This window comes from Equus quagga, chromosome 2 (assembly GCF_021613505.1).
Source record: "Equus quagga isolate Etosha38 chromosome 2, UCLA_HA_Equagga_1.0, whole genome shotgun sequence".
Classification (NCBI taxonomy): domain Eukaryota; kingdom Metazoa; phylum Chordata; class Mammalia; order Perissodactyla; family Equidae; genus Equus; species Equus quagga.
In genome coordinates this window covers 125,397,030-125,424,497 of record NC_060268.1, presented here as the reverse complement: position 1 = coordinate 125,424,497, position 27,468 = coordinate 125,397,030, and the positions used below count along the sequence as shown (strand labels likewise).

Sequence of the window (27,468 nt, the reverse complement as noted above, 5' to 3'; positions counted from 1 at the left end):
CCCGCTCCAGCATGCACCACCCCGCTCCAGCATGCACCACCCCGCTCTAGCATGCACCACCCCGCTCTAGCATACACCACCGCAGGTGAGCCTCACAAGCCTGGAGAGAGAAGATACTGTTGTCCCCGGTGTACAGCTCAGGAAACTGAGGCTCAGGGAATTAAATAAATCGTTTGAGGTCAGACTCCAACAGTGGGCACTATCCACTCTGGCTTATTCCTTTGTGACCTGGTCGCTTGAAGTAGCCTGGAGTATGCTCCTGACCTTTGACCTCAACCTCCCCTCCAGGTGGTGATCCAGGTACTGGACATCAATGACTGCCGGCCACAGTTCTCCAAACCCCAGTTCAGCACTAGCGTGTATGAGAATGAGCCAGCAGGTACCTCAGTCATCACCATGATGGCCACAGACCAGGATGAGGGCTCCAATGGGGAGTTGGCCTACTCACTGGAGGGCCCTGGAGTGGGTACGTAGCCTGCTCCCCACCCATGAAGCCTTGGGCGTGGGAGGGACAGACTGCCATGCCCGCAGCCCCAGGCCAGGAGGGGGAGGAGGGATGGGAAGGATGTCTCAGCCGGAGCCATGCCCTGCTTTCCTTCCCCACCTGCCAGAGGCCTTCTACGTGGACATAGACTCAGGCCTGGTGACCACAAAGCGGCCACTGCAGTCCTACGAAAGGTTCAACCTGACCGTGGTGGCCACGGATGGTGGACAGCCCCCACTCTGGGGCACCACTATGCTCCTGGTGGAGGTCATCGACGTCAATGACAACCGCCCCATCTTCGTGCGCCCACCCAACGGCACCATCCTCCACATCAGAGAGGTACTGCTGTCCCCTGGGGCCTCCTGCCCACCAACATCCCCCTTCCAATAGCCAGCCCACTTCTTCATCCTGCAGTCACGCCTGGGAGAGTGAAAGGGCCCTCATTGTGAAACTGAGGCCAGAGTAGGGGTCAGACTTGCTCAGTGCCACACAAGGTAGTACTGAACAGTGGTTAGTAATTTGGGCTGTGCCAGCAAAAGGTCTTGGGTTCAAGCCTAACTCTATCACTTACCAGCCCAATAACTCTGAGCAAGTGACTTCTCTGAGTCTGCTTTTTCATCTGCAAAACGGGACTAATAATAATAGATGCCCCATCTCTTGCTCCTAGATGTCTGCCAAGGACAGTCTCCCCAGAAACCCACTTCCCCCAGACCTGTCTCAAAATAAACACACACGCCCCTTCTGTCTGTCGTTCCTGCTGATACCAGTGTGGAGACAGCCTGGGAGCTAAGTATGTGCATACATCAAAATAAGAAACCAGGGGAAGTGGCTGAGCTCTGGAATCTCTCCAATTCTTCTTTCATTCCTTGCCCTAAAGTGCCTTGTAAAGATAGGAAAGAGCGCCTTTGTCTCCTCTCCCTCGTTCCTCTCAGCACCCAGGCCCCAAATGCTCCTTGGTGGTACAGTAGGGGTGTCTCCCACTTGTTCTTTGCTCCCCAAACTTCAGCGTATCTCCGCAGCTCAGAATATCAGCGTTAAGTCCTTGTTGTCACTCTCTCTCCTCTTTGAGGTCCCGTGGGAGAAATTTCTCCCATGGCTGCGCTCTAGGAAACACTGCGCCTTTCCCTTGTGGTTTGTTTTCACCTGTGTCTATTCCAGTGATTGGTGGTCCTCTTTGCTTTGCCCACTAGGGAGCTCAAGAGGGGTCAGCTCACTTTGAATGATCCTGCAGAGACTTAGCACACACACCTTGCCTCCCACCTCTTAAGTGTCCATCTTCTTGCCAACCATTTTTATTATTTACCCTCATTTTTTTTAACTTGTTCACTCATTATAATTTATACATTCTTGTAAGCTGCCTCAAATCTTTTCTGTGGAATGCGGCAGCATATAATTTAATAATAATCTAGTAGTTTTCCACGCCAAAGGCCCCACTTACTGAGTTTTCCCCTTCAAGGGCTCCGTATCTCCCAAACAACCAGCATTTGCTAAGTAATTATCTATTTGTCATCTCACTTTCTATTAATTAGATATAACTGCCATTTGGAGTTTCTGATTGTCATGATCAATAAGATAAACAGTGAAACCATGCTGAGCTGATAATTTTTCAACTAAAAGCAGAGAAACTTGCTCTTTTTCTTGTGTCCTAGGCGGCCTTATCATGGGTCAATGGATGAGTCAGTTAGATTTTTTGATATCTACTTAACTCAAATCTGCTTAACTCAAGGGATTTAGGAGACTGAGGCTTAGAGAGGTGAAATGACTTGTCCAGGTCACACTGTGAATTAGTAACAGAGTAGAACCCAGGTGTTCAGTCTTTATCCACCATGTCACCCCACCTGCCTCCCCCACTTTCAGGTACCCCATGGGGTGGATGGTGGTACTTTGGGATACCCAGAGCTCCTGTGATTAGGGTAGCAGACAGCAAGACAGACCCGGCAACAGAGGGTGTATGTGGCCTCAGTTTTTGGATCTCCCTTCTCTCTTCTAAACCTCAGCATGCAATGGGATCGGCGGGAGGGGCGATCACCCTGAGAGATTTTGGAGCGTGGTGCACCCCAGGCTGGACCATCAGTAGGCGGTGGCTTTGGCTGGTGGTGGGGTGAGGGGATGTTCTAGCAGATACTCAGACTCCAGCAGAGTCCAGCCAAGTAGGCAGGCATTTCCTAAGGATGCTGGAAGGCGGCAAGGACATTCTGCTACGAAGGAGAAAGGACAACAACTCCATCCCGGCCTGGGAGCTGGGATTCTCTCAGATGCTCCATGAGCCTTCTTGCCATTTCCCACCCCCGCCCCCCTCCCAGGAGATCCCGCTGCGCTCCAATGTGTACGAAGTCTACGCCACAGACAAGGACGAGGGCCTCAACGGGGCCGTGCGCTACAGCTTTCTGAAGACGGCGGGCAACCGGGACTGGGAGTACTTCACCATCGACCCAATTAGCGGCCTCATCCAGACCGCGCAGCGCCTGGACCGCGAGAAGCAGGCGGTGTACAGCGTAAGGGGGCGGGGCCCGGCGCGAGGAGCGGGGGCCGAGGGCGGGGCTTTCCCCTGGGCGTCGGGCCACCACCTGCCTACCCACCTAGAATGTTTACGAAAGTGGTGACCTGGGGCCCTCAGTCTCGTCCTTTGATTGCACTCCTGCCTTCAGCTTATCCTGGTGGCCAGTGACCTGGGCCAGCCGGTGCCATACGAGACGATGCAGCCACTGCAGGTGGCCCTGGAGGACATCGACGACAATGAACCCCTCTTCGTGAGGCCTCCGGTGAGCTCACCCATCCCTTGCGCCAGTCATGCCCACACAGGGACTCTCTGCCTGCAAGCACACACGTGCACAGGTTCCCCTGTGCACCCTTTGCCATGTACACACGTGGTTGCACACAGAAACCTGCATACACTTCACAGCGCAAATATTTGTTGAGCAGCTACTATTTCAGTGCATTACTCGGCAGACAAAAATGCCTGGCTCCTGGAGCTGAGCTTCTCCCAAGTGCTCACACTGCCCCCAGGAAGTGCTGCTTTTTTGAGCTGGGGCTGAGCTCGGCATGTGGACTCAGACTCTCTGACTGGGTGTTTTTTCCTTCTTGTGTGCACGTGGGATGTGATGCTCCCTGGAGACTGTGAGTGTGAGTGTGTGTGCACATGTACGTGCATATGAGAGAGCGTCAGCCCTAATCCAAACATCCATTCAGGTGCTGGATACTTCAGAGAACATGCCAAGCCCAGCCCAGCCCCCAGGGAGGGTGTCAGTGGGCAACACTCTCTGAGGGCACAGCTAGCATCTCCCAGGCTCTGCCCTGGCTCCCTTGAGGTTACAGCAGTTCTGCTCACCCCACAAGGCATGAGCAATAAACTCCCTCAGCACCCGTAAAAGTACTGCCTAGAGCCTTCTGGCAGAAGCTGGAAGGGCCTTCCCTTGGCCTCCCCTGAAGACATCCTCCTCCCCCCTTGCAGAAAGGCAGCCCCCAGTACCAGCTGTTGACAGTGCCTGAGCACTCCCCACATGGCACTCTCGTGGGCAACGTGACAGGCGCCGTGGATGCAGATGAAGGCCCCAATGCCATCGTGTACTACTTCATCGCAGGTGGGGCCTAATGGGGCTGGTGTCCTACCTACCCTGGGGCTGGAGATGACCTAAATGTGCTCTGGCCTGCCCTCTCACCCTGTGCCACGGTCCCACCTTCAGCCGGCAACGAAGAGAAGAACTTCCATCTGCATCCCGATGGGCGTCTGCTTGTGCTGCGGGACCTGGACAGGGAGCGTGAAGCCGTCTTCTCCTTCGTTGTCAAGGCTTCAAGCAATCGCAGCTGGACACCTCCCCGTGGGCCTTCCCCAGCCCTCGACCTGGTCACTGACCTCACCCTGCAGGAGGTGCGCGTTGTACTAGAGGACATCAATGACCAGCCGCCACGCTTCACCAAGGCTGAGTACACTGCAGGTGCAGGGACTGGAGCCTGGGCGCAGGGTGTGGGGTGGCCCTGCCCTACCACTTAGACCTGCTTTCCCATTCCTGCAGGAGTGGCCACTGATGCAAAGGTGGGCTCGGAGTTGATCCAGGTCCTGGCCCTGGATGCAGACATTGGCAACAACAGCCTGGTCTTCTACAGCATCCTGGCCATCCACTACTTCCGGGCCCTTGCCAACGACTCTGAGGACATGGGCCAGGTTTTCACCATGGGTAGGGGCCTGGTCACAGATGAGTGGCCTCCACCCAAGACCTCCCTCTGTCACTGCATGGACTGTAGTCAGGAGGAGATGGGGTCTGTGTGGACACCACAGAGTATGGGTGGCCAGCCAGCCAGCATGTCAGTCCTTCCATTCATCCACCCATCCATCCATCATTCGTCTAGCTGACCAGCCAGCAATCATTTCTCTTTTCATTCGTCCACCTCTTCATCTCTCCATCTACCCATCCACTTCCTTCTTTTCTTTCTTCCTTCTTCCCGTCTCTTCATCCATCCATTATTTATCCATGCATCTACCCACCCATTCATCCATCCGTCTACCCATTCACCTATGCATGCATGCATCTATCCATCCGTCCATCCTTCCTCTCATTCATTCATCCATCCATCCATCCACACATCTACCCATCTGTCCATCCGTCCATCTTCCCATTCTCCTTCCCATCGATCCACCTATCTTTCCATTTGTGCACCTCATCCTCCCCTGGTTCAGGCATTGTGCTGGGCACTGGGGAACCAGAATTCAAAAAGCACACTTGTCAGTACAAGTGTGCATTTGCCTGTGTAAATGACTGCACCTCTCTGGGTCAGGTTCTAGAAAGTGTCCCGGTGGGTATCCCGTTACCTTACTTCCAGCCCCAGTCCCTTCTACACTCCTCCGTGTCTACAGGAGCCAATCCAGACTCCTTGGCCTAGCGCTCAAGGTTCGCCAGGTCTTCCTCCTAATCCCTCTTTCTGGTTCCACAGTCCCCTACTATCCTTAAGGGCCCTGTGCCCAGCCAAGCTGAACTACTCACCATTCCTTCAGCCTGCTCTGCACCATCCTCCCCTGGGCCTTTGATCCGTTTGTCTTCACTTCCTGGGACACCATCTTGCCCTTCACCTCTGCCTTCAGATATGCTCCTTCTCAACCATCCTTCAAAATCTAGTTCACACGCTACCTCTTCCAGTCATACAACCAGACACCATCGCTTTGACCTCTGAGCTCCCATTGCTCTTATTGTAAGAAACTAAAGCACAGAGAGGCTATGTAGCTTACTAAAGGTCACACAGCTAGAAAGTGGCAGATTTTGAACCCAGGTCTACTGTCTTCTAAGAGAAGACTGTGCTGTACCTCCTCTGGTCATCTCTCTACTATGATTGTGAAATTCTGAAGTACGTGTGTGTGAAAGAGAGACATACAGACACTCAGGGGGCTCAGAAGTGTCCCGTAGTATCCCAACATGGGACAGCAGAGTCCCATACTCGTCATCCTTGGACCAGAGCAGCCCACAGTTGTGTTTTGTTTAATATGCAGTGTTTAAATTAAAACGTGGGTCAATAGTTATAGATCAGGAGATTTCACTAGAAATCTCTAGAAAAGGTGCAGGTTCTGGCAGCACGGGCTGCACTCTCCCATGACAATAATCAGCCAAGCTGAAGCCTGCGCTGCTGCCCCTTCAGATGGACATTCACGTCACTTATTCCCACTCCTCTGTCATCTTTGCTTTGCTGGGCTCTGTAGGCATCTGTGTCCCGAGTTGCTGCAGGCCCATGCTGCCTCCCCTCCACGAATCCACCTGCCCCTGGCTCTTGCCCCTTCCGGGGGATTTGGGGGTGGTGGGTGGCCCCTGAGCTGCACCAGCCTGTGGGCTCTTCCTGCAGGGAGCATGGATGGCATCCTGCGCACCTTCGACCTCTTCATGGCCTACAGCCCTGGCTACTTTGTGGTGGACATTGTGGCCCAGGACCTGGCAGGCCATAATGACACGGCTGTCATCGGCATCTACATCCTGAGGGATGACCAGCGTGTCAAGATCGTCATTAATGAGATCCCCGACCGTGTGCGTGACTTTGAGGAGGAATTTATCCGCCTGCTCTCCAACATCACTGGTGCCATTGTCAACACAGATGACGTGCAGGTGCCCCATGGAAGCCACTTGGGGCTAGGGGCAGTGGAGGGAGAAGGGGGACCAGGCCACAAGGAGGGACAGGACATTGTAGAGACGTCAGGGGCATGAAAGGGGGTATGTGCCCCGGCAATCATTTCCTAGCTGTGTGGCCTTGGGAAAGTCCTTCCAGGTCTCTGGCCCCCAGTTTCCTCATCTGTAAAATGGAGCAAAGAACGGTGCCGGGCCCAGTGTTGTGAAGCGATTGGCATCGTGCTCAGTCCTCAGCGAGCATTCACTAGTGATAGTTATTGTAGAGCAGGGCAGCAGGGGCTCCCAGAAGAGGCCTGCCCATCCCATGGCATCCTTTGCTCCTGTCACACCCCATGATGCCCCTTCTTGCCTAGTTCCACGTGGACAAGAAGGGTCGAGTGAACTTCGCACAGACAGAGCTGCTCATCCACGTGGTGAACCGTGAGACCAACCGCATCCTGGATGTGGACCGGTGGGTAGGGTCTGTGCTCAGACTGCGAGTCTGCCTCCCTGCCCTGGAGTGGGGAGGGGACCCACCAAAGGGGGCACAGACAACACCTTCAGGCCTGAGGTGTGGGGCTCTCCCCCAGAGGTGGGCAGGGCTAGTAGAGAGAACAGTTTGGAAGTATGAGCAGAGCTCCACCGGTCTGCCTTACTCTCCTCATCGTAAAATGAGAGATTACACTGATTGTGAGATCAAACGGGTCCTGTATGAAGGGAGGGTAGCCCTGTAAGATACAAAGCTACTGAGCCGCATGGACTTTAACCTTGCAAGGCTTGTGGGGGGTGGACTTTGGGGGTCCAAAGTATGAGCTGGGCAGACTGGCCTGAGTGTGGCAAGCTCTCGGGGCATGGCCGAGGAGGGCAGCTGAGGCCCCTGCCCTTCGCCCAGGGTGATCCAGATGATTGACGAGAACAAGGAACAGCTGCGGAATCTGTTCCGGAACTACAACGTCCTGGATGTGCAGCCTGCCATCTCTGTCCGGCTGCCCGACGACATGTCTGCCCTGCAGGTACAGCTGATGGCACCCACGCCCACAGCCCCCACACTGCCACAGGTGCTCTCGCCCACTCATGCCTGGCCGTTTCCCCCAGATGGCGATCATTGTCCTGGCCATTCTCCTGTTCCTGGCTGCCATGCTCTTCATCCTCATGAACTGGTACTACAGGACCATGTGAGTGACACTACCCCCTGCCCTGACATTAGCTGACTGGCCTGCTCCTACAGACACAGGCAGGAGGGCCACTGGGCCCTGAGATGCCAGCCCAGCCCCAGCTTCCCTTACCAGCTCCTTTCTGTTTCTCTCCAGACACAAGAGGAAGCTCAAAGCCATTGTGGCTGGCTCGGCGGGTGAGTGAGGGCTGTGATGGGTGGGGAGGAGAGAGGGCAGGAGGAGCCCCTGGGGGCCTAGAGTGACTGCCCAGGCCTCATAAGGCTGGCTCAGGCCCTGGGTTGGGCCCAGGTTCCCCCAGCCCCAGCAGGGTGTACCCCTCCCCTCCATACCCCAACCCTTCTCCCTGCAGGGAATCGTGGCTTCATTGACATCATGGACATGCCCAACACCAACAAGTATTCTTTTGACGGGTGAGTAGGGTACCCAAGCCCTGCCTGGTGCGCTTTGGTGGGGCCTGCCGAGGACCCAGCTGGGATGAAATCCCTGCTGTCTCCCAAGCAATGAAAGAACAGAGTGGCTGAAACCTGTGGCCTGGGCGCCCCCTGGTGGCCAGCCACCCATCTCCACCTTCAGAAACTGTCATTGAGCTGGGCTCCCCAGCTGTGAAGGGTCCCCAAGTTCCAGGGGGGCACAGACTTTGGTCACCAGGTACCGAGTGAGGCCTCTGCACCAAAGCTGAGTGAGACTGACATGTCCTGTCGTGGTTCTAGCGGGATCCTAGGGGGGAGGACACAGGTACCACGGGCAAGGGGCCTGCTTCTCATGGCCCAGAACCCCCAGTCCCATGAAAGGCACTACTGTGAAAGGCCAAGGAAATGGGCAGGGGTTAGGGGTGAGGCTGCGAGGGCTCAGTCCACTGAAGTCTCCCTCCTCACCCCACCCTGCTCCCCACCTGCAGGGCCAATCCCGTGTGGCTGGATCCTTTCTGCCGAAACCTGGAGCTGGCCGCCCAGGCCGAGCACGAGGACGACCTGCCGGAGAACCTGAGTGAGATCGCCGACCTGTGGAACAGCCCCACCCGCACCCACGTGAGCACAGGCCAGGGCCAGAGGCAGGGGTGGGCAATCATGAGGGACGGGATGGAGGCAGGGTAGGTCTTCACCACCCCTGGCCAAGGAGCTGGGTTCTTTGGGAGGTGGTCCACTACTGTGTGTGTGCACGTGCGCACGTGTGCATGCACGCATGTGTGCATGCTACCTCTGTTCCAGCTAATGTCCCCTCTCCCTAGGGAACTTTTGGGCGTGAACCAGCAGCGGTCAAGCCTGACGACGACCGGTACCTGCGGGCAGCCATCCAGGAGTATGACAACATTGCCAAGCTGGGCCAGATCATTCGAGAGGGGCCCATCAAGGTGAGCCCTCCATAGGGGCGCCTGCACCCAGACCGCTGGCTGAGCCTGGACCCACTCCAGGGGATCTAAGGGTGGGGGAGGATCCTGGACAACAGTTTTCTCAACCTCTAGGCTCAGTTAAACCTGCCCTCCACTGGGGCAAGAACACCAGGGCAGAAAGAGGGGCCAGGGCCCCAGGCTGAGGAGCTGCTTCAGCCTGCAGTGGCCTCGAGGCCAGGGCTCCAGCATGAGCTCACATGGGTTCTGGCTGGCCGCTGTCACTAGGCTCTGGTCCTGATCCTCCACCCTAGGATCAGACACCTGGGCATCCTAGACTCCCAGAGTCACCTTCCATCATTCCCATCCAAGTTAGTGAGGGGTGGGGCAAGCAGGGGAGGGCCTTGGTGGGGGGTTAACCCTCTCCCTCCCCCAGGGCTCGCTGCTGAAGGTGGTCCTGGAGGATTACCTGCGGCTCAAAAAGCTCTTTGCACAACGGATGGTGCAAAAAGCTGCCTCCTGCCACTCCTCCATCTCCGAGGTAGCTGGGCGGGCCGGGAGCTGTGTGCCGTGCCCCAGCCCTGGGGGTGCTGTCTCTCTCTCTCTCTCTCTCTCTCACTCTCCTGCTGCCCTTATCCCTCTCAGTCTCTGGAGCTCAACAGCCAGGGCCAAAGACAGCAACAGGTGGGCATCCAGGAAGTCAGGCAGCAGGCTCCGCAGTGGGCTTTCTCAGGGATGGGGTGGGCACCAAGGCAGTGTTTCTCAGACTTGAGGAAGCCCAAAAGGGTATCTCTGAGGGGTAATGTCACTTTAAGAAACTGGCTGTAGAGCCAAATAGGTGTACACATGTTTGTTTACCTGCAGTGATTATGCCAACACTTTAAAAAGTCAGACTTTATCTAAAAACCCAGATTTCCAGCTGGGCCAACAATCCCAACTAGAATAGGCTAAGCTGAATAGTTCCACACAGGACAAAAGCTCCATTTGTAAGTCTCCGCTACACCCCATTAATCCCCTCCAACATCACCTGGGGACACGTTCTACCTGGCCACAATTAGAGTTGACCCAGATTGAGGCCAACTTGGCAACAAACCCAGGTACTCAATTACATCACAGGCTCTTTATAGATCAAATAGAGAAAAAGATTCTCATAGGAAGCCTATACTCCAGAGAACACATCTGTAGCACCTTAAGTATCTTGTTTCCCTTAGAACCCAGTTTGAGAAACACTGTCAAGAGGATGGACAGGTCTGCTGTGGGGCAGGCCTAGGGTTCCCTGTATGCAGTAGGGAGGAAAGAGGTGCACAGCAGGCGTGACCCTGGGGCGACCATCTGCACACCCCTTGAGCATGGCCTTGAGCATGTGGGGGGGACATCTCTGAGCCACTGGGGGTCATGGCCTCTTGCAGCTGATCCCGACTGAGCTGGAGGAGGAGCCAGGAGAGTGCAGCCCTGGCCAGGGCAGCCTGCGCTTCTGCCACAAGCCACCGACAGAGCTCAAGGGGCCGGATGGGATCCACATGGTGCATGGCAGCACGGGCACGCTGCTGGCCACTGACCTCAACAGCCTGCCCGAGGATGACCAGAAGGGCCTGGGTCGCTCGCTGGAGACCCTGACGGCCGCTGAGGCCAGCGCCTTCGAGCGCAACGCCCGCACAGAGTCCGCCAAATCCACGCCTCTGCACAAGCTTCGCGATGTCATCATGGAGAGTCCCCTGGAGATCACTGAGTTATGATGAGATTGGGGGGGGGGAGCCTTGCTGATGTGAGCAGGGCCTGTTCCCGGCCCCCAGGGCAAAGGCAGGGCAGGACCGAGGGTGTGGGCCCCTCCCCAGGCCAGCCCTGGGTGTCCGACCTTGGGTTGGCCCGGCAGCAGCGGCCTGCATCAGCTGCTCAGTTTCCACTTTTGCCCAACGCTCATTCAGCATCTGATCTCTACCTTCATAAAATTTTGTTATTTTTTTAAGAAAACCAAACAAAAATGTTAAGTGTCTAAGGACAAGGTAAGGGGGGTCACTGAGGGCCCAGGAGTCTGAGGACGAACTCAGCCCAGGCTGAGCTGGAAGAAGCCAAGGAGACCCTCTTCCCCTCCCCGCCCCCGTACACTGTCGTCCCATCCCGTCCCCCACACAGCGCAGCAGCCCAGCAGCGGGGAGGGGGTGCTGGGCTCGACTCCTCAACTTCAGTTCAAGTCCCAGTGCGTTTCTGCCACATCCCTGGCTGGACACCCAGGTGGGGACAGTAAGTGATCCCTGCCTCCTCACATGGACAAGATCAATGTCAGCGAACTGAGTTCTTTGCAGATCACTGGCTTCCCAAATGTGCCCAGCTCATAAAGAGAAATGACTGATGTTCCCTTGGGTTTTGAATGTCACGTGTTCGTGTGTATTCCTTTTTTTAAACTAAGTTATTCCCTCAATTTTTTTCCCCTTGGTTTTGTTTAACTGGTACTCACTGAACGTTTCTGTAAGGGTCTGAATTTTAAAAAGAAAAGCAACTCACAGGAACCAGCAATATGCTCCAACTCTGGTAAACTACCCATGTGGCTGGCCCGGCCGCGGGAGGGTGAAAGGCAGGGTAGATCTGGGCCCAGCCTTCCGGTGCTCCCCTGACCCACTGCTGGCCCTGGGTCTCTCAGGGAGAAGAACCAGGTGGGATTTTCTTTACCCACTTCACTTTCTTTGTCTGGCCAAGAGGGGCCATAGGAATGCTGGGCACTTACGGGCCCACGGCCTCGGAGCTAATCAAAATCCAAACTCTTCTGGCTGAGGTGGCACAGAAACACTCAGGCCCAGGTCTGGATGACAGATTTTATTGTTAAATCACAGAAACTTTAGTGCAAAACAAACAAAATCATTAAGTCTTACAGCAACTGCGTCTCGTTGTTTCCTGGCAACCAGAAGTGGAACAGAAGATGGAGCCAAACAGGAGAAGCAGCAGAGTGGCAGCCACGGTCCCCAGAGAGCAGGCCCGCCACCCGGTAGCCAGGGGCTCATGACGTGTCATCCACATTTACTAAAGGTCAAAAAGAACATCTACGAAACGAGGGTCAGAGGGGAGGGGACTGACTGCCCAGAGCAATGGTGGGCAGCAGCGCAGAGACACAGCAGGGCCTCAGCAGCCAGGTGGACACAAGAGCAAGCATGAGGTGGTCACCGCTGTCCCAAACGCTCACACACAAGCCAGGCCCACAGGACCTCCACAGAGTGCCAGCAGGTTACAGTCAGGCAGACTGCCCCCTCCTCCCCACACCCACACAACCCCAATGAGGAGGCAGCAGGAAAGACACAGGAAAGCGGAATCAAAGGCTGACCCAGGGACAGAGAACCCCAGCCCCACCCAGGTCTCCTGAGTAGCTGCTTCCAAAACCTCTACTACAGTGAGAACTATGCTGCTTAAAAATCCTGAATGTTCTGAGCCTCTAATCTTTCATATAAAACAGCCTTTGTTTTGCTTCTTTGTACAGCAGCCAACAGGCCCAGGAAGGAGAGGGCCCTCCTTAGGGTAGGTGGAGGCCTCCGAACAAGGCCCCAGCCAAGAGGATGGACGGCCTCTGTCAAGCAGCTCTGGCTCATGCCAGCAGCCAGAGCCCCCTCTCCTCCTCCAGGTAACCACCATGCAAGAGCAGACTGACAGACCTCCAGTACACAGTATGTCATCATCTGTCTAGCAGAGAAAAGGGACACTGAGGCAGCTATGTCAGCAGCAGGCCTGGTGCCTCCTGCGCTGACAGCAATGCTACAATAAGGGAGATGATAAATGGAGTGAGGGAAAGGGGGTCCTATTTTTATAACAAAGTCAACAGAGCTGTGTTCGTTCCCCCAGACACACAAGTAGGAAAAGATGCTGCAGTTTCTCCAAGATGGAACATTCCTTCTAGTTCCACACGTGACGTTTGCAATGCTCGACAGCCTGACAGGAGAGAAGAAACTGGGTTTAGTCTTCAGATGACAAACTCCACTCCTGGCCCAATAGTGCGTGAGACATCACCCAAAACGGGGACCTGTTATCTTGTCTTACATAGGAGGGATGGCAGCAATCGCTGAAGACCCAGGACAGTACCTCTTTTAAAACCAGGGAGTATGTGACCATCATTCTGGGGCGTCACAAGGCAGGAGTCCTGAGCAGCAGAGGCAAGCACTCCTGTGTTCTGCAAATGAGCACCCACGCAGGTGGGGCCCAGGACCCTTTGCCCCGTTACACGCCTGGGGCCAGCATGCAGCTGGTAAGCTGTACAGAGGCCCCCAAGAAGGAACTGCTCACCCGAGAGTCAGAGGTATGCACCAGCTCGCGCTTGAGAAATGGACCCAGGGCACATTTGCCCAGGACAGCAGCAGAAACCTATTCCACCACTGACCATGCTGTGGGCAGGAGTGGGGGTGATGGTGCAGATGGGCTGGGGCCTGGCTGGAGGAAAGAGCTGGACAGGGCAGGGTGGGCCTCGCCACCCCTCCCTGCCAGTGGCCCAAGATAATGCAACCTCTCTGACATGGCACAGTGAGGCCCCACTGGTCACAAGGAACCCCCATGAGGAAGAAAAAGTTACGCAAAGGAACATTAAGTAACGGAAGCAGCTTGTCTAAACATCCCCAACCCAGGAAAGCAGTGTGGGTCACCCAACTGATGGCTGCCCAGCTAGGAGAATGCCACAGCACTCTGGGGCTGCTGATGAGGTGCCAACTCTCAGGGCTGTTCAAGAAGAGCTCTGCTTGGCCCCAGGTGAAGATTCAGGCCAGGCTCCAGCCAGGGCTGATGTAACCTGAGGGGGCAGCAGGACTTGTGTGAATGGGGACAATGAATCCAAGAGGCCTTGTGTAATCCCTGGGGCGACCTTGTGCAAATCTGACCCTGTCACAAGGGAAATGAAGGCAAAACCAAGAAGCAAAGAGTGCTAGAGAATATCCAGCCTCCCCCTCACATCTCAGAGAAAAATGGAGTTAGCCCTGCCTATGCTGGGCAGCCACAAGTAAGCCTAATTGCCTCTCTGGGCCTCAGTTTTTTCCCTGACATTAAGACAAGGTAGAAGGCCAATCACTGAGGCTCCTATTAAAGCAGGATTTTCAGGCAAGGTGCCCAGCTGGCAAGGTAGGCCTGAGGAGCAGATGCTCACTACTCACATTACACTGGGTTGCTGACTCCATGTTCTGGCACCAGTAGCTTGGGCCCCAGACACACTTCTCAGTTCCCAAAAGAGGCTTATGGGCTGTGGGGCAGGCTCCAATTTTCTATATGGTGAAAAAAGGGCAAAAGAAGAGGGAAGAATTAGATCCACTCAACTAATTCTTTTCAAAACTGAGATTATCAGCTGCTAGAAGAACCAGCTAGATCAGAGCTCTGACACGCACTTTCAGAAACAATTAGGGTTGCTAAGTCAAGTGGTGGGGCCTAAAAGCCTGGCTCTCTGTCTTCTTGGCTCTCCCGCATGCATGCCAGAGACTCTGCCCCACGGTCAAACATCTCAGAGGACCCCTGGAGGGGCCATGCAGCTCCCCCAGGCTGCAGCGCCCGAGAGCCCGCCCTGCCCAGCAGAACTTACCAAGCACACGAAGGACGGCTCCATCACCTCCACCAGGATTTCCACCAGCACGGGCTCGTACTCAGTCACAAACTGATCACACTGTGGAGTAAACAGGTACGGGTCCAGGTCCAGGTGTGCCCAAGCAGAGTGGAGACATAAGCAGGGGCGCTGGACATGTTCTTCTATAAGAAGCCCGGACAGTGCCAACTCGGCAGGCCCAGGGCCTCCCTTCCCAAATGCCCCACCACCTACCCTGGATTCCATGCCTGGAGGCAGAAATGGTTGGTTTTCCCTCAAAACTTCAGTCAGGGGTGCAATCAATGAGCTACCCAGCCTCAGCATTCCCTAAGCAGGTCTGACATTCTGGCCAAAAGCAGCCCAGGGCGTACCTGCTTCTGGTATGGCTCAGGCAGGAAGCTGCAGCCTTTCTCAAGAGCAGCCAGGATCTGCTCCTTTGTGCTGTTTTTCTCCAGGTTGCGGTCCAAATAGCTAACCAGCCTCTTGCACACCTCACAGAAGCCACCGTCCTTCAGCTGAGCCACGTGTGCTACACAAGCAAGCACAGGCTCAGTGCTGGCAGGTACCCCCAAACCCAAGGGGGGCCAGCCAGCCTCACCCCCACCAGGCTCACCAGTCAGTGCAGGCAGCTCCTGGGGGGAGCAGAGATGGATCAATCTGCACACTAATTCAGGGCTCGCCTCCTGCAAGAGGAGTGACAGGATGGAGCTGCCGTAAGTGTCCACCACCTCTTGGCACTCCTCAGATAAGGATTTGGGCAATTTTGAGCAAACTTTATCCAAAGTGCGAAGTATTTCTTCCTGAAACACAAGACAAGAGGATCACATGAGAAGATGGGAAGGTGGGAGAGATTCGAAAATACTAATATGACCAGGAACCCAGCCAACAGCAAGGTGGTGTTTTCTCCCCCAAAAGACTGGAGCTACAGAGCAGGGCAAAGTGGCCACCTCTGGCCCCAGCCTGGAGGGATCCACTGGTGGGAAGTGGCTGTACAGATTCCCAGGCTGGTGTCCAACACCAGCAAGAGCCAAGCCCACCTCTTCTGTGGGTTCTCCCACCAGGCTGTTCTGGCTCAACAGACAGGAGAGCTCCTCTCTGCCAGGAGGGCAGCATTCTGGAAATGCACATACCTCGGTCCTGTTGTCGATCAGCTTGACCACCTCCTTCACCAGTAACTCACACACCTCGCAGTAAACATCTGCCTTCGCCTGGACCAGGTCCTTCTGTGAAGGGGGAAAAGGAGAACACTTAAATGCTGAGACTCTCACCTCACCCGTTCCTTGGTCCTGCTCCTTGACAGGAGAGGGAACACTGAGGCCAGGGACAGGTTAGCATCACACAAACGGCCACTTCCTACTGAATTCAAAATAATGTGTGGTTTCCTCCTGTGTCCAAGTTCCAGGCCCTCCTGCTTTTATTTGGTGGAGACCTGTCCCTTTCCCCAATCCTCTACCTCCACCCCCTCCTCCCGCCACAGCCCACCAAAACCCAGGAACGTACACTTAGGAGACACAAGCAGTGAAAGCATCTCTCCGCCCACAAAGAGCTGTCCATATGATGGTGTGTTTGGCCACAACCATTTCACCATCCAGCGTTCGTTTTGGGGAGGCGGATGGGGAGCAGGAGCAGAGAGAGGATTCACGATCCACTATCTAGAACACGGAGTTTTAAACACATTTCAGGCTGCTTTTGAGTTTCAGGTCTCAGCACCTGAGAGTGCTATTCTAGAGCCTACTTTAATGAAGTAATATTGTTGACTAGAACCTGCTGTGACAGTGGAAACATTCTCTCTCTCTGCTGTCCAATACAGCAGCCACTAGCCACGTGTGTCTATTGAGCACTTGAAATGTAGCTAATTTACCAAGGAACTGAACTTTTAAATGTTTAATTTTATTTAAATTTAAGTAGTCATATGTGGCTAGAGTACAAGCTATAACTCTCCTTCATTTTCTCTGGCCATTAATTCAGTCAGCAAGGTGGGCCAGGGCCTATGAGCATCTCAGTGGGGGGGGGGGGGGGGGGGGGGGGGGCCAGGCACCAGTGTTTCCCCAACTCCATCGGATGGTTAACCCTTCCTTCCTGTGGTCCACACGCTGCGAGAAGACAGTAAAAGGAGATGAGGCAGCTGAAGGTCAAGTGACAAGGGGATGAGACAGCTGGAGGTCAAGTGACAAGGGGATGAGACAGCTGGAGGTCAAGTGACATGTGAAGTTCTGGAACAAGTGCATGCATGAGCCATGTGATAAGACCTCACATGGGCCGGGCCCCCCAGGAACACCAGGACAATTATGTTCGCCACTGTAGGTGAACTGCTGTAGGCCTCAACCTCTAAAACACTGCCTAACCCATAAGATGTGCTGAAGACAAACTCATTATGGAATGAAGGAGGATCTGTACCAAGTGAAGGGTGCTAGGGAAAAAAGACACCCGTGCACACACAGGCAGCACACCCAGAGAAGCTTCTGCACACCTGGGGATGTGCTAGTAATATCAAGTTTGTACCACGGCCATTTGTGGGCCACAGAAAGCACACTGGTAAAGGTCAGGTTGGAGCCAGGTACTGAAAAATGGTCTTGAATGGCAGGCTAAATTTGTGGACTTGATCCCACGAGAACTTGGGTTTCTAACCAAGGGAATCACTGCGCTGGGGCGGGGGGCGGGGGGCGGGGTGGAGGTGCTGCTGCATTAGTATAGGGAATACCATAAACTAATGGTCTCAAACTCAAATACCTTTAGGAACCAGGCAGGGAAACAAAAAGGTGTGTGCCTCGCAGGATGTGACACACATGGAGAGGCAGGGTGTCAGAGAGTCCGGGTCAGTACAAAACAATGACACCAGGTACCTTAATGGGCTCCACCAGTTCCAGGGCAGGGATGACGTTCTCCGAGACCACTTTGCCAGGGATCAGAGTCTGCAGGGGCATCTCCTTCACCTCGTCACAGAACCCAACCAGTCCACAAATCTCCTTGGGTTGCTGAAGAGAGCACAGAAAAAGCAGTCAGATGCAGGCCTGCAGCCACCACCCCTCAGGACCACTCTCTACACACAAAGGTTGGGGTGCTGGAGGAGCACCCTGGTCCCAGTGTCAAGGCTGACTGCCCCCCAGACAGGCAGAGTCTGTATTAAATCTAAAGGGGCTCATGCAAATGCAGGTGTACCCGTTTCACGTTGGGGAAGAGGCCACACAAAGCTCTGAAGGGAGATCAGACAGAACCACTGTCTCTGCTCCAACCAGGAAGCACGCCGGGGCAGTAAACGGCCCGGCATCTCTGACAGGCAGTCAGATCACCTCCAAGGACGCCCGGCCTGCTCGAGAACCTGTTTTTCGGCTGAGCTGGTTCACTCTCAGTAGGAAGTAAGCTATATGTTCTTTCTAGAGGAGGAACTACTATGCCCATAAACTAACAGAAAGCCAAAAGTGTTAGAAATAAAACCACACCGGATCTTTCAGTGGCAGGACCATTTAAAAGGATGCATTAAGGGGAAATGTTGGCTTTTTTAAAAACCACATTCTATGTTCACAATTGCACACAGGACACACAAAAACCCAATCTCCCAAACTGACGAATCCTTTCAAGTCCCACAGTCTCTAGATAGATCCCCTTTCCATCCAGACACCAAACCACAGAGAACTAGATAGTCTGGACAACATCTTGACCATTTCACTATGATGGCCAAGAGCAAGAAAAGTATACATGCTTTGTGTAAACCAAATGCAACCAGCAACTAGCCCTGGCCTAATGGCTTTTCCCTCCCACCACCAAGCCATAAAGCAGCAGAAACAGGATGCTAAAGATGAGACCTGTTAAGGGAAGAGAGTTAGACCATGGCTACAGTTCATCTTGTTCACTACTGAGAGGGCTCTAGAATTAAATAAGGTTGGAAAGCATATACTAAGAATATGCTTTGGCACGCTTTAAGAACAGGGGAAAATCAGAATGGGGCCAAAGATACAGCAAGCTTTTTAGAAAAAAGACAAAGATTCAGGTGTGTGGCTGCTTTGTCTCAGATCAGCTTTGTTCTATAACTCCTTGAGACGGCCTAGGTAAAAATTCAGATATTTCAGCCAAAGTCCTCTCCCATTAGACTTCAAAATACCTTTGAAAATTGTGAACTCTAATCCTAGAGACAGATGCCAGTGCTCAGAGGGGGCAATGTCAGGACAGCTCCAAAAGGGCACTGGCTCAGTAAGTACAGTCCGGGGCTTAGTCCCCATATTATGCCACCAACAGCCTGGCTCTGGAGCCATCTGATCGATCTGACTCCAAGACCCCCAGGACCCCATCACCCAGAGGGGCAAAAGCCACAATCAAGAGATTGTTTCCAACTCTCTGGATCCAACAGACAGGGGAACAGTCTGCTCGCTATTTGCAAATGACTTGCTCATGCAGCAGAAGCATTTCTGGGGTTATGAAAAACAGGACTAAAGACATGCAATGCTCTCTCGAGTCATGACAGAAACAAGGTGTCCCACCGGAAGTCAGGTCTACACTGAAGGAAGCTGAGGCATATCTCCAGGGCCACCCATGGTTCCCCATCATCATACTGGTGGCCTGCACATGGTCGGCTAGGCACTGATTGTGACCAGAGTACAAGGCTCTGCTAGCTCATTTTCTGGCCCCCTGAAGGGGAGATGAGACCCCCCCGCCCCAACACCTCAAGTGCTGAATCACAGGGGAGAGACGCAGAAGCTCCCCCGCCAACCATATTTATTAACAGAGAGGGACCCTGCCCTTTGCTCTCATTCCTTGTATCTGTCAGAGCTGATCATGCCATACACAAGAGGTGAGCAAAGAACTACAAGAAGCAGCAGACCGCTACTACAAGCAAATTCCCATCACATACCTGATCCTGCTGTTGAACAAAAAAACAGGAAATCGGAGATGAAAATAAGAGAAAGGAAAGGACACAACAGTTAAGAAAAAATTAAAATAACAATAATCAAGCAGTTAACCAGGTGTAAGGATGTCACCAGAAGTTTAAGGGAAATGCCCTTTCAGTCACATGTCAGCAACCTACCTTGTTCCTACCATTGTGTGTACAAGGGGGCCCTGAGAGCTACCCGGGCCCTCGGGGGACAGACAACACTGCCCAGCTTGTGTGTGCTCCATTCCCATGTCCCTGACACACCAAATCATGCTCAAAACACTGGGCAGCAGGTCCCCAGAAAACGCCACATTATGAACAGCTCTCCATCCTCAAAAGCCTAACCTCAAAATGTTGACAACCCTCGGGTTGGTGATGAGCAGCAAAATGGAACAAGGCACAGGGCTGCCCAAACTAGGGGTGTGTGTTATAATATAAAATATACCCAGAGGGGTCAGGGATCCCGAACCACACTCTCCACTGCCCAGGTTCAGGCAATCCACACCCAGGTGGTCAAATGTCAGCCTGGTGGGCTGGTTTGACAGTATATCAAAAGCCTTGCCCTTTGATTCAGCAATCCCAGTTTTACCTATACTAAAGGAAAAAACAGAGAAGTGCCTATGTATCTATTTGACCGTAAAGATGTTCATCGTGCTTTTTATCTCAAGGGCAAACATGAAAATGAGCTAAACATCCAGCCATGGGAGATTGGTAACATAAATTATGTTTTATCCACACAGTGAATAGTATGCAGCCACTTAAAAATCATTTGTACAAGAATATTTAATGACCAATACATTTTTAGACAAAAATGCAAACTACAAAGTTTGAAATACTATATAAAATCTGACCCCACTGATATTTTTTAAAACCCCAATAGATTTTTGATTTGGTAAGTAAATTCCATGTTTTCAAAAAATGTCTATGCAGTATAATTTTTATAACAAGAAAACTATTTTTTTAGTTAGCTATGAGCAATCACGTAACCAGATAAAGTCACGTCAAAGGTTTATTTGTCCCCAGTCTAGCTGCACACCTTTGTAAGCTGCTTTTAAACTGTTTTTAGAACAAGGTAGGGTATGAATAATGATCCCAAATAAACTCTCTTGTGCCTGGATGGAGTCCTTGAGCACTCAGAGTGGGGACAAAGAGTAAATAAATCTTTTAGGTTTTGCAGACCGTAAGGTCTCATCTCTGCTGCTGTAGCACAAACCACGCAGCCCCGTGTTCCAATGAGACCTTACAAAAACAGGTAGTGGGCTATCGTTTGCTGACCCGATTAGAGAACAAACTCAAGGACTGGAGGCCAATCTCAATGTAGTCAGAAAGTCAGCAGTGACAGAGAGAAAAATTTGCAACCTAGTCCTCAACTCCTGCAAATTAGATCTCAGGAGGCCAGTGCATGTGCCCCATGTAAGAATGCCTCCCGTCCACCTGCTCTGTACAGTACTTTTCTGCACGGAGCCAGCTATCTCACTTCACAGATCACTATTTTCTGCCTCCAATGATGAAGGAATGCCCCTACCACGTGGAGGCATCAGAAGCAGGTGCAGGTGTTACAGCTAACACTGCTGCAGGGCGCAGGACCAACTCTGGGAGGCGGGATTCTCCCATTCTCAGAACTCAGGCTGCAACACAGCAGTTCTCAGGCCTGGCCTAGCTACAAAGCAGACTATTCCCACGGTCCCAGGGTGAAAGCCAGATACTAGAAATCTGATAGCCAGCTCACATCTGCACAGGCAGAGAGAAGCCAGGAAGCCACTAGGGCAGTCCTGGGCTCAGGCTGCTTCAGCCTTCCCTCCAGCTGAGGAAGGCAAAGGGGAGGCACTGAGTTACAGGTGGAGAGTCTGCAGGTCACAGAGGGATCATTCTGGCCCTATTCAGTACTCGAAGGGAAAAAAGAGAAACTAAATCATATAATTTTCAAAATTCCTGGAAATCACCAAGCTTGAGACAAAGAAAAATGCTAACAAGGAACATCCCCTGCGACCTACCATATGCATCATCATTTGGACGGCAATTTCAGAATACTGGTTGATATAGTTCTTGCACTGGGGAGAGAGAAAGAGACTGTTAGTGAAAGTCACTGCTGCAATCACACACCAAAGACCCAGCACTCCCAACAGGGTCAACAGGAGGTCATCAGGCAAGTTTCCAAGAGAAGAGTCCTGTATGTGTCGGCTCTGGGCAAGTTTTAGTAAGATAAAAATGGCGATCTGACTATTCTATACCTTATAGGAAAACGTGTGCAAAAGGTATCTTGAAAAGGTTTTCCTCGGGCTGGCCCAGTGGCATAGCGGTTAAACTCGTGCACTCCACACTCTGCTTCAGCAACTCAGGGTTTGCCAGTTCAGACCCTGGGCATGGACCTACACACCGCACATCAAGCCGTGCTGTGGCAGCATCCCACACAGAAGAACTAGAAGGACTTACAACCAGGATACACAACTATGTACTGGGACTTTGGGGAGAAAAAAAACAAGAGGGAGACTGGCAACAAATGTTAGCTCAGGGCCAATCTTCCTCACAAAAAAGTTGTTTGGTAAACAAAAAAGAAGAAAATGTTTTCCAAAGGCCCTTAGAAATGAGGTCCTCCAATCTCCTTTTATGGCCCAAACTTGCCCTAAGGTCACACAGCAACTACTCTGGAGCAATTTAGAGTGAGTGTGGCTATAAGATATGCTGCTAGGAATCTGAGATTACTTTTTAAATCCATTCACACGTTCTTTTTTTTTTTTTCCGTTTTTTTCCTCCCCAAATGCCCCTAGTACATAGTTGTATATTTTAGTTGTGGGGTGCTATAGTTGTGGCATGTGGGACACCACCTCAACATGGCCTGATGCGCGGTGCCATGTCCCTGCCCAGGATCCGAACCAGCGAAACCCTGGGCCGCCAAAGCAGAGCACTCGAACTTGGCGACTAGGCCACGGGGTGGCCCCCATTCACACATTCTTGGAAAGGATTATGAAGTTTAAATCCAGTAGAATCAAGTTATAATCATTTTCAACCTGCCTATTTTCATACAAATCTAGGTATCTCCTACAGCCCTCGGGTGCCTCTCCAGGTGAGAAAGCCAAAGGTAAATAACAGCCTTCAGAGAGGGTTAATTTGGGGAAGCCAATTAACATAGCAAATATGCAAAGATGCTTCCATGAGGCTAAAAGAGTCCCAGGCTTTCAAGAGAGCGAGTCAACAGAGGGGAACCCTCAGCAACCAGAGCCAGCCATTCTCCCCGAGACGCCCTGCTCTAGACCCCAGACCCACAGAGTTATTACAGCTGGCTTCCCCACATCCAGCCCCACAAAAGTTTTGCAGTAGTCGGGTTCTAAACTGGCATTTTGGTCTTACCCATCAATCTTATGAGTGTGACTAATGTGAAGAGAATAGGGTCCAGGAACTAAAACCCCCTAAGTGGCAACAAACGAGTATGTGAGCCCACAGGATTAACAGCCACCATCGTGAGGAAGGCATCCAGGGTGACCCTCCCACAGCCAGCCGGTGTGGCTTCCTGCCAGCTGTGTGGAGAGGACACTAAATTATGAACGTACACCAGCCAGGCTTTCAAAAACAGGGTTACAAGTGGTTCTAGTGTTATTTCTTATATATGTGGTCACTAAGAGGAAAAAAATCTCCAGAACAGTGATCTCCTTGCACTATTTTGTCCCAACAGTTTTGTTACATGTCCAAATTCAATTAACCAACAATATTTAAGTACCCACCAGGTGTTCTGGCTGCTTTTGGGGAAAAAAAAGGAAAAAGGAGTTGTTTGAACAATCTCTTCCTCAAAACCCTTAGGCTGGAACTTAAAATGGTACCCCAGGGAGTGAAGTTTTCTTGGTTCCCCGACTCCTGTCCCCAGAGCCCAGCCGCCCCCCACCCCCCCACGTCCCCCCACCCCCCAAAACAGGGATGAGGATGCATGAGGAGATAAGGCTCACCAAGTCGGCTATGCCAGGCCCCAGGCGGTCACACTGCTCCTTGGCATGGTCCACCAAGGCCTCAACAAAGGTGGAGTTGGTCCTTACAGCATTCTGGATGTCAGTCACCATCTGAATGCAGTCCTGGCAAACATCCCCGCCAGCCTACAGAGACAGGGCAGTTAGGCGTAAACACTGCATACTCCTCCAATAACTAAGAGGATTCAAATGTCAGGAAAACTCCCTCACGTGCTCATGACTGCAGCTCTAGGGCTGACTTACTCAACAGCTCCTAATGTGTTTCTATAGGCTCTAAAATTATCAAGTTTAAAGTCATCTGGGCATTGAGTTTAGTAAAACAATAGGAGGGTGGGGAAAGCTTTGCATATGTTAAATATCCCAAGTTCTTCGGAACCTCCATGGCACAAGCACTTCAAGGCTGGCAGTGCAGCTGCAGAGGCAAGTGAAGGGATGTGCCCCCAGGTGAAGAGGCGCACACACGCCCCTTTCACGTCTTGTCTCTAACCCAACCAAAAACAGGGCCCTGAGCCCTTGGGCCCACTGCCTTACCTTTGGCTGGGGCTCGCTGTGGGGGCCATCCTGAGGGTAGAGGAGGAGGGGGATATTGGCCATGAAGGGAGCCACCACCTCAGCCATGTCCAGTTCCGGGATCTTATTGGACTCAAGCTGTTTCTGGTGATTCAGCTCTGCCAGATGTTTCTGAAGAGACTCGCAGAGATTGAGAGCAGAGCACACCTCCCCAGGACGGCTCTGTGGGAACGAAGGCCAGTTGGAAATCCTCTCCCCAGAGGCAAACAAAACAGGCCAGCTGGTGCCTTTGAGTCAGTCCCTGTCCTTATCTCTTAGCTTGACTCACATACATACACCCGCTCACAGGCATCTCAACTAAACCACCCAACCTACTCTCCGTCCAACTCCCCCACGATGGTGGCTCCATCACCATCCTCCCAGCAGTTCACGCCACTCCTAACTCCATCTCCAGGACATCCCCTCCATCAGCAAGCCCAGTCCATTTCTCCTCTGAAACAGAATTTGCACCTGGCCATCTCCACTGTCCCCATCATGTCTCACACCTGACCGTCCTGCCAGCTTTCCCTCTTGCAACTCCCCATTGGTGGCACCTAGACCAAACCCTTTAAAATAGGTGCCTACGATCGATCATGTCGCTCCTCTCTTTGAAACCCTCCAAGGACTTCCCACTGCCTTGTGATCCTTAAACAGCCTAAGGCCTTGCATGATGGGACTCATCTTCCTCGCCAAAACCTTGGTCCTGTCTTGGGCTCCTGCCAAGCCCTCTCAGTTTTTTAAGCCCTTCCTCTTTCTTAGAAGTCTTTCCAAATTCCATAAACCTGGCTTCTTGTTCATTGCTGAAAACCCAACCTCTGGCATATGGTTTATGCACAACAGATACTTTTTGAATGAAAGCTGAGCATCCTTGTAGCTGAACCCACAAGTACACTCCCTGAATTATTCCTTAGGATAAAATCACAGAAATGAAAATTGCTTGTTTAAAGGGACAGTTAAAAATTTGATATGAGTTATCAAATCAGCACCTATAAACGTTAGACCAGTTCACGTTCCTTCAGTAATTCTACAAGTTCCCATTTCATGTACCTCCCCAATCCTTGAAAGTTACAAGCAGCGTGTTCTGCCATGCCAAAGGCATTCTGGATGTCAGAACTGTCGCAAAGAGCTGTTGAGAAAATCCAAACCTATGAGCATACTTCTCACTGTAATCACTCTATTCCGGCCTGGGACCTCCCCAGGGCCCCAGAGATGCTTGAAGGAAGAGCCTGTTCTCCACCACGTACCATTTGTCCTTTAATCATGTCCAGGATGACGGGGAGGTAGGAGTCGACTATCTCCTTGCACAAGGCAGACATGTTTGGCTTAGGAAGCCAGTCACAGGTCCTCTCCAAGTACACGAGGATCTCTTGCTAGAGAGGACAAAGGCAAGGGTCAGACCAGGATGGACTTCTCTGCAAATGGGCTGAAAGCAGGAGGCCCCTACAACTCCTAAAGGTGGGAAGGCTGGAAACAGCGGCCCTCAGGGAAGAGGACTGGGAGAGGGCTAGTGGGCAGCCATGGCTCTGCTAATCAATGAGGCAAAAAGCAGACCTGAGCATTATTCAAAATGAAGACCCTCTGGGCCTGCAGCCCCACAGGCACAGGGAATTCCAAGCAAGGACAGCCAAAATGGACATAAGGGCATTTAACACCTAGTCCAGGGGTCAGCAAGCTAGGGGCCAATGCCTGTTTTTGTACAGTCTGTGGCTAAGAATAGTTTTTACATTTTTAAAGGATGGGGGAATAAAAAGATTATGTGACAGAAACAGTATGTGGCCCCAGGCCCAAATTATTTCCTACCTGGGCCTAGACCATTCCTCATTAGACCCCCAGTCACGGCTCTTTACCGAACTGATGTAGGTGGCCACATGGCCGCTGCTCGCACACAGTCACACACACTCGTGGCAGCTCACCTCAGTGGCATTGTCTTTCAACATGTCTCCAGCTGCAGTGATGACGTCTTTACAAATGTCACAAGGAAGGGATTTCTAAGAGGAAAGAACATGAGGGAGAGAGAGCTGTGTTTGTAGGACATAACTCACGCCCCACACAGCTGGAAACCCCCTTAGCCTTTTTCCTATTTTATCTAACCAGGACGTGATCACGGCCACGTCTGACACACCAACATCCAGGATCCCCAACCCTTCCGAGAAGCACTGGGACATCACAGGGGAGGCTAGGTATGACTGACCAGAATACTCTGTGCTCCTACAGGAAAGATACTCTTTTCTTGTACCCCCTACGCCTCAGCACCTTACCCAGTACACACGGCACAGGCTGAATTTCATATTAATGCTCAACGCTGTGAGGAAAGAGAGGCTCAGAAAGCTGAAGATCAGAGAAAATCGGTAATGCAGCTCAGCGTCACCTGGGACCAATATCAGCATCACAGAGTTAAGGGGGTGGGGCAGGGAAACAAGTCCCAGCCAGAAGTGGTGCTTCTGCGCACTCACAGGGGCACTGTGACCTGCACGCTCCCTACCTCCCACCTCCCAGGCAATCCTGTGCTCAAGTGAAGGCCACACGTCACCACCCCAGAGCTCAGAGTCATGACACCAGCCTTCTGACAAGCCTGGGCAGCCAGGGACCCACATGACCCTTGGGGAGCTCCCTTCTTGATGTCAACTGATTTCCGACCCATGAAGAAGGAACTAACATGTCTGGATGAGATGAAGGACACCTGTGAGCTCCACTGCATTTAGAGAAACCCATGGGAACCTTTGGACCTAGTCAGGCTGCTATCATGCATGGGGCCATCCAAGAGAGATTCAGGCATCCACGAAACTGTCCTATCAAGGAGAAAGATCTGAAGTCCTCACTTAATATGCATTAAATTTGGAAAGAGGAAGCAGGAGTAAAAACAAGATCAGAAGCAAATTAGAAACCAAATCTGAAAGTAATTTTGGCCAGAGAAGGCAATTTTCCAGTGAATTCAGAAACTATTTCTAAAAGAGCAGTGTTACTTATTTTTCTCTTACTGAAGGAGTACTAGTGGCTACTGAAAAGTTTTAGAACTTGAACTCCACTCAGAGAAACCTGGCCACAGGATGCAGCACTCCCAGTGCGAGCCAAGAGCATCTTCGGCAGCTGGCCGGTGCAGCCAGCAAAGCTCAGGTATCTCCTGGGAGGGTTCAGGTTACCTGAAGAATGCACTTTGGGTTGGTCATCTTAGAGTATTCCCCATGAGTGTTAAGAGCTCCACATTAATATGCTATGGTTAACATCATTTAGATGAAAAGTCAGTGGCATCTTCAAGAGGTGGAAGCAACCCAAGTGCCCATCAACTGATGAATGGATAAAGACGTGGTGTGTGTGTGTGTATATATATATATATATATAGGAAATATATATATACACATACACACAATGGAATACTACCCAGTCATAAAAAAAAGACAAGATCATCCCATTTGAACAACATGGACGGACCTGGAGGGTATCATGTTAAGCGAAATAAGCCAGACAAAGACAGACAAATACCATAGGACTTC

At 52.2% G+C, this 27,468-nt stretch overlaps 2 protein-coding genes across 9 annotated transcripts in view; one reads left to right on the top strand and one right to left on the bottom strand.

Annotated features, from left to right (window-relative positions):
• The window catches only part of CDH23 (cadherin related 23), a 398,494-nt gene extending 387,014 nt beyond the window's left edge, over nt 1–11,480 (top strand). For 5 of the 6 annotated variants that reach the window (XM_046653203.1, XM_046653202.1, XM_046653200.1 and 2 more), the window contains 16 exons: nt 289–466; nt 612–823; nt 2,788–2,979; nt 3,133–3,246; nt 3,936–4,065; nt 4,168–4,419; nt 4,498–4,659; nt 6,311–6,567; nt 6,942–7,039; nt 7,460–7,580; nt 7,663–7,742; nt 7,878–7,918; nt 8,092–8,152; nt 8,641–8,770; nt 8,971–9,093; nt 10,479–11,480. In XM_046653203.1, the coding sequence (XP_046509159.1) occupies nt 289–466; nt 612–823; nt 2,788–2,979; nt 3,133–3,246; nt 3,936–4,065; nt 4,168–4,419; nt 4,498–4,659; nt 6,311–6,567; nt 6,942–7,039; nt 7,460–7,580; nt 7,663–7,742; nt 7,878–7,918; nt 8,092–8,152; nt 8,641–8,770; nt 8,971–9,093; nt 10,479–10,805 (2,478 nt within the window). In that variant the 3' untranslated portion in view covers nt 10,806–11,480. Of the gene's footprint in view, nt 1–288; nt 467–611; nt 824–2,787; nt 2,980–3,132; nt 3,247–3,935; nt 4,066–4,167; nt 4,420–4,497; nt 4,660–6,310; nt 6,568–6,941; nt 7,040–7,459; nt 7,581–7,662; nt 7,743–7,877; nt 7,919–8,091; nt 8,153–8,640; nt 8,771–8,970; nt 9,094–10,478 lie in introns of those variants that run through there. The other variant, XM_046653205.1, reaches the window with a different exon arrangement.
• Nucleotides 11,481–11,865: 385 nt separating this feature from the next.
• The window catches only part of PSAP (prosaposin), a 30,415-nt gene continuing 14,812 nt past the window's right edge, over nt 11,866–27,468 (bottom strand). The window contains exons 3-15 of one of the 3 annotated variants that reach the window (XM_046655274.1): nt 25,891–25,965; nt 25,222–25,347; nt 23,960–24,160; nt 23,411–23,554; nt 21,467–21,523; nt 19,452–19,460; nt 17,449–17,580; nt 15,736–15,828; nt 15,219–15,405; nt 14,977–15,134; nt 14,606–14,686; nt 14,187–14,294; nt 11,866–12,981 (exon numbers count right to left, since the gene is read on the bottom strand). In XM_046655274.1, the coding sequence (XP_046511230.1) occupies nt 12,946–12,981; nt 14,187–14,294; nt 14,606–14,686; nt 14,977–15,134; nt 15,219–15,405; nt 15,736–15,828; nt 17,449–17,580; nt 19,452–19,460; nt 21,467–21,523; nt 23,411–23,554; nt 23,960–24,160; nt 25,222–25,347; nt 25,891–25,965 (1,407 nt within the window). In that variant the 3' untranslated portion in view covers nt 11,866–12,945. The remainder of the gene's footprint in view (nt 12,982–14,186; nt 14,295–14,605; nt 14,687–14,976; nt 15,135–15,218; nt 15,406–15,735; nt 15,829–17,448; nt 17,581–19,451; nt 19,461–21,466; nt 21,524–23,410; nt 23,555–23,959; nt 24,161–25,221; nt 25,348–25,890; nt 25,966–27,468) is intronic. The other 2 variants (XM_046655275.1, XM_046655276.1) reach the window with 2 other exon arrangements.